Source organism: Pygoscelis adeliae, unplaced genomic scaffold (genome assembly GCF_000699105.1).
Source record: "Pygoscelis adeliae isolate BGI_AS28 unplaced genomic scaffold, ASM69910v1 Scaffold284, whole genome shotgun sequence".
Lineage (NCBI taxonomy): Eukaryota > Metazoa > Chordata > Aves > Sphenisciformes > Spheniscidae > Pygoscelis > Pygoscelis adeliae.
In genome coordinates, this window is record NW_008824671.1 from 498,537 (window position 1) to 504,391 (window position 5,855).

The window sequence follows — 5,855 nt, forward strand, 5'->3', positions numbered from 1 at the left end:
CCCCCTTGGCCCCCCCCCCCCCCCCCCCACCCACTAGGAGCCCCAGCCCTGCCACAGCACCAGCCCATCCCCAAACCACCCTTGCCGCCAGCACTACCAACACCTATGCCACTCTCATGGTGTCCACTGGTGCATTTTCCACCACCTCCACGGCAGTGCCTTCAACTGCCATGCTAGAGGCCTCTTCCATTGTCAGATCTTCATCTCCTCCTCTGACGCCGACCACACCGGTGGTCTCCACCACCGTGCTTTCCACTCGTCCTCCAACGCCGCCAGCTCCCCTGGACACCACACACTTCACCCAGCCTGCACCTTCCCCTCCACCTGGACCTCCCTCCCTCTGCCCATGCTCCATCCCAGGACTGGCTATACCTGTGCTACGCTCACGGGCAGGTGGGGAGGGTCCGCAGTGGGGGCAGTGGGTGCTGAGGCATTGCTGCCTATTGCACTGGGTGCTCTACCTGGCCTCCTTGGCTCTGCTGGTCCTGACTGTGCTGGCTCTAGCAGGCTGGCTGGCATGGATGTGTCTGGTGGGATGGCCCTCCTGGCACAAGTCTCTGCAGACCCAAGAGGTGCAGCATCCACTGCTGAGGTGGAGGGAGTCGACAGGAAGCCCTGTGATGCATCTCAGCAGCTTCAAAAGCCCCCTCCAGCGCCCCATGTTCTGTACCATCAAAGAAGTGGAGTTGTGCCCTGAGGTCACTTACTGCACAATTAAAGACCTGGGGATACAGTGCAGTCCTCCTGCAAGTTCCTCCTTCTGCACCACGAAGGAGCTGTGGGTCCACCACAGTCCTCTCAATGCCTCATTCAAGTCTTTCTCCAGGAAGCTGATGGTCACAAACCTCAGCTCCCTGAGGACCCCTTCTGCTTACAGCCTGGACAGGGGTGTCAAGGCCATTGGTGATGTCAGAGTGAAATATGCTGGCAACACCTTGTAAATGCTTCTGTACGTTCAAAGAGATGGAGGGTCATGGCTCTGCTTCATGTACGCTTGTTTTACAAGGGAAAGATCTGCTTGCCCAGGAGGAAGCCATTCAGCTCCTTCCCCTAGTATTACTCTCACACACTCTGAGGTTTCTAGATCTGAAATTATTACTTGGGTACTTGGCAGAGGGAGAAGATGCCCTAAACTGGTCACTGATAGTTTGGGGCTGACACTGCCTGCTTTCGGGGTGAGTGTGGGAAAGCAGAGCTTACTTTGCACTCTGCGTCCCAACTGCTTCTGTTCGAATGATGCACATCGTAAAGATTCGCTATGCTTTCAACTCAGTGCCAGGCTGTTAATCATAGAATAAATATTCTCTTTGCCTAAATGTCAAATGGGTGCTAGTTTCATTTCATTGGACCTCCCGTAGTCCTGGCAGGGTACAGTGAATGACAAAATTGTCTTCAGTGCTTGGAATAGTGAAGACAGAGAGGAAAAGTCCACTTACACCCAGCTTCCTGACTTTTGCCCCACATGTATGATCCTCCACTGTGGGATTGAATCATGTGGGAAAAGCATGCCACTGTATGTCCGCTGTCATATAATAAGTTCAGGAAATGGTAGGTGTCGATGCCTCTGCGTGACCCGTCGTGGGATGGCTGGAAATGGGGGAGGAGGGCGGGAGGCTTCAGAGGGCGATGGATGTGACTTGTAAGGGATCACACTAGGACAAAATGTCCAGGCGCTGGCCAAACTTTGTGACCACCTGTGCAGAAGTCACCCAAACATTTTGGGAGGTGTGAGAAAGAGGCAGAAGTTGTCATTGGCGGGGGTCAAACGGCAGGCCCCAACACTGGTGCACAAGTGCAGCGACTAGATCATATGAAACACTTTTCCAGTCTCAAACGCCGTTCCAGTTCTAACTGTCCCAAACGTATTGTCCAGCTCCTGTGGGTCAGCAGGCCTTCTGCCAGATTAATTAATTGGTCCACAGAAGGATACGTGTGCCTGTGCTGGGCCAGCTGGGGTGAGCATCCTTCTATGCAAGCGTCTCTGCTTGTCAAGCTCATGTGTGCTAGTGTGTCTGCGGACATGTGAGCTCCGCATTTGTAAGCATTTGTCTGTGTGTTGGTGCTGTCCTCTGACCCCCACCATACTCTCCCCCTTTTTCCTGGGACAACAGGAACAGTCCCAGAGACCCCAAATTTGACCCAGAATTGCTCTGAACAACTCTAGAGATGACTGCAACAGCCCAGGAGACCTCAGATACCCTCAGAGCATCCAAGGGACACATGGGCGGTCTTGGGGAGACCCCAGAGAGCCCTATTACTTGAGTTTGAACTTTTTCTTTACATTGATTTTTTTTTTCCTTATCAGATACTTCTACTACATCTTGGGACATTTTTCAGCCCCTTCTGGTCTTATATAGCAATGTTGGTGATTAAGAATGACTTTTCTTGTTTTGTAACGGTGCTATTTCTCACATTCTTGTGCTTAGGCTCTGTGGTGGGGCAGCATGCATCAGCTCTCACCTCTCCAGGAGCTTTGACTTCCTTTTAACACTTCTCTCACAATGTCATGGCATCCAAGTTAGGCCATCAAGCTCTGAATGGCTGGAGAATTGGACAGGTAAAAAGTGGTGTGAAGGTCAGAACCAGTGGCTAGTGGTTAATGGATTATACTCGGCTGCTGGTAACATGTGGAGTACCACACGGGGCTGTGCTGGAAACTCTTCTGTTTAACATCTTTATCAATGACACAGAGGAGGCAACCAAATGTGCTTTTATCGTGTTGGCAGATGACACCAGGTTGGGAGGGATCAGTTCGTATGCTTCCAACAGGACCACCGTTCAGGGAGCACCATTCACCCTGGAGAAATGTGTTGACAGAAACCTGATGAAAGTCAACAAGGACAAATGCAAAGTCCTGTACCTTGGAAGGAAGACCACAGCAGTGCCAGTGGGGGACAGACTGGCTGGGGAGCAGAGCTACGGAAAAGGACTTGTGTGTCTTGGTCAACAGAAAGGTGAACAAGATCCAGCAGTGCACCCTGGCAGCAGACAGCAACAGAAGCCTGGGCTGTGTTAACAGGAGCATAGCCAGTAGACCAAGGGAAAGCGATTATCCCCCTCTACTCAGTGCTCATTAGCCCACACCTAAAATGCTGTTTTGGGGAGCCATGAGAACTTGCAACCCTCCCCTACACATCCCAGGACCCTCAATTCCCTCCCCAAAGGTACCACTGGTACCGCAATATCTCTCAGAAGCCCCATTACCTCTGCCTCTCCTTCCAAGTCATCTCTAGGATTCTCCCACCTCTCCACACAACAAGCACTCCAGTTCACTCCAGGAAGCCAAGACCTCCCAGAACCACCTAGGAAGCCCAGAGCCCCTGGGACCCCCCAATGCCCTCATCTACCCTGCCATCTACCCCAAAACCCTGGCATCTCCAGGACTCTCCTATTCCCTCAGGATCCTCCATGCACCCCAAGACACCTCTCTATCCCTAGACACACGCACACCCTCCCCCATGCCCAGTGAACACAGGCACCCAGAGCCCCAGTGGCCTCCACCCACCGCTCCCCAGGGGACCCAGGAATCCAGGCAATCCTGGTCCCCACCACCACCCATCCAGGACACTCAGGCCATTGGTCTCCTGCTCTCCTCCTGTTCCTTGTGAGAAGCACCTGGATGTCTGGGATCCCCAGCAGAAACAAGAAGACCCAGATGGGCAGTTCAGGAGCCACTTTTATTCAACCCAAGAGTCGGGGGAAATTGGGGGAGCCCCAGTGCCTAGTGAAAGGGGCAGGGCAGGGGAATGAGTATTCCTGGAGGCACAGGGTTGCAGTGTGGGGAGTCTTTGTGTCCCCCATGCCCTAGCATGTACCCTGGGGGTGGGGGGTTGCCGGAAACCACAGGAGGAACCCATCATGGGGAAAGGATCTGGGGGCGATTTTGTCCCATAGAGGTGCCCATGGATGCTAGCTGGGGATCCCAGTATGGGGTGCAGAGCTTTTAAGGCCCCCCCCTAAGTATTATTGGGGGTGTCAGGTGATCTCGAGGGGTCCTCAGGGCAGTTGGGGCCACGCAAGGCAGGGGGTACAGTGAGGACACAAGCCTGGAGGTCAGTATAGGCATGGGGCAAGGTGCCCCGGGTGATCCAGCGCCGGGTGCCTGGCTGGTAGGCGTGGATCAAGTGGGTGTCCCGGTAGGTCTCATGACTGTATCCTCCCAGTACGAGCAGCTCCCCCCCCACCACAGCTGCGCCCCCAACGACATGGGCATGGGGCAAGGGGCTGAGGAGGACCCAGATGTCCAGCTTGGGGCTGTAGACCTCAAAGGCCAGCTGGTCCCTGTAGCCAGCCTGCCCATCCCGCTGGCACAGCCCCCCGGCCACATAGAGTTGCCCACCCGCCTCCTCCATGATGTGCCCAGCTCGCTGGCCATTCATGGGGGCCAGGAGCATGGCAGGCGCACCTGGGATGTAGCGCAGCATAGCCGCCTGGCACTGGCACGCCTCATCACACCCCCCTGACACGTAGAGGGCACCATCCAAGGCACTCGCTGCATGCCCGCACAGAGCCATCGGCAGGGGCTGGCACCTCCTGGGCAAGGAGAGAGGGAGGGGGTGAAGGGCAGGTTAAGCAGGGCTGCCTCATGGTGACTGCCTGCCCAGGAGTTTCCCAGTGAGCCATGGCTCCATTGACCGCTCAGCAGTCAATGCTGGCCAACACCCAATGAGCCCCAGTGGGCAGCATCAGCTAACAGATAATGGATGCCCAAGGGCCATCACTGTTCAAGACTTTATAGACCCCAAAAGACACTATTGGTCAACCCACAGTGGACTCCCTAATTGACAATATTGGCCAACAACCAACAGAGCACCCAATGAACATAGCTGGAAGATGTTTAAATGACTCATCTTACTGGCAGATGGCCAACAGACCCTCAGTGAATACTGTTGGCCAAAAACTCATTCACCACCCAATAGGCACCACTGGCCAACACCCAATGACCTCCAAGGGACATGGTTGCTCAACACCCAGTAGACCTCTCCCAAAGGCCACTGTAGGCCCATTGTCCATTGGAGGCTCGGTGACCCAAAGACCACTCAATGGGCACCGCTGGCCATTGCACCCCCCATGCAAGGGGCTGCTAGGGCAGAGGAAAACAGGTGGCCACGTAGAGCGGTCTCACCTCCAGGTGTCTTTGGCCAGGTCATAGCACTCCACAGTGTCTGTGCAGTAGAGCTCCCCCGAGCTGCCCCCCAGGGCATAGATGAAACCCCCAAGTGCCACAGCGGCAAAGTAGCTCCGCCCACAGGTCATGCTGGCCAGGCGCTCCCAGGAATCATCCATAGGCTGATACCTGTGTTTGAGAGGTAAAGAGGCAAGAAACTACCTGTTATCTACAATGCCATGAGGTAATGTTGGCACCGCTGAGGGCAACAACCCACCTACAACCAGCCAATCCCATAATGCCTTGGGGCCACATGGTCCCCTTGCGTGAGAATATCCTCTCCTTTCTGGGCAATAGCAAACCCATAATGCCCTGAGGCATCTCCAGATAGGAGGAGCCTCTCTGCCCTACCCCCAAAAAGCCTGTAACATCCCAGAGTCAAAGGGCACCTCCCAGTCCTACACCCAACCAATCCCAGAATGCCTTGGGGCCACTTGACCAGCTGCACTGCCACAACGCTTTGGGTCCATGGGGCAGCTCTAGCTCCACCAACACCTCCTCTGATCCCACCTCTAGGTCCTCTGTAGCCCTCACCTGTAGACACTGGTCAGGGTATCATGAACCCCGTAGTAGTGCTTTCCACCCAGGATGTAGAGGATGTTGCCCACCACAGCTACAGCATGGCGGAAGCGTGGGCCGTCAGGGAAGTGCCCCAGTGGCCGCCACTCCACCCGCTTCACCCACCCCC

General features: G+C 55.1%; 2 protein-coding genes across 2 annotated transcripts in view; one reads left to right on the forward strand and one right to left on the reverse strand.

Annotated features, from left to right (window-relative positions):
* GP1BA (glycoprotein Ib (platelet), alpha polypeptide) overlaps nucleotides 1-1,264 on the forward strand; it is a 3,094-nt gene extending 1,830 nt beyond the window's left edge. The window contains exon 3 of the mRNA XM_009323023.1: nucleotides 58-1,264. Coding sequence (XP_009321298.1) covers nucleotides 58-941 — 884 coding nt within the window. The 3' untranslated portion in view covers nucleotides 942-1,264. The remainder of the gene's footprint in view (nucleotides 1-57) is intronic.
* Nucleotides 1,265-3,658: 2,394 nt separating this feature from the next.
* Nucleotides 3,659-5,855, reverse strand: part of KLHL33 (kelch-like family member 33) — a 3,930-nt gene continuing 1,733 nt past the window's right edge. Inside the window, exons 3-5 of the mRNA XM_009323024.1 lie at nucleotides 5,702-5,841; nucleotides 5,126-5,296; nucleotides 3,659-4,533 (exon numbers count right to left, since the gene is read on the reverse strand). Of these exons, the coding sequence (XP_009321299.1) occupies nucleotides 3,957-4,533; nucleotides 5,126-5,296; nucleotides 5,702-5,841 (888 nt within the window). The 3' untranslated portion in view covers nucleotides 3,659-3,956. The remainder of the gene's footprint in view (nucleotides 4,534-5,125; nucleotides 5,297-5,701; nucleotides 5,842-5,855) is intronic.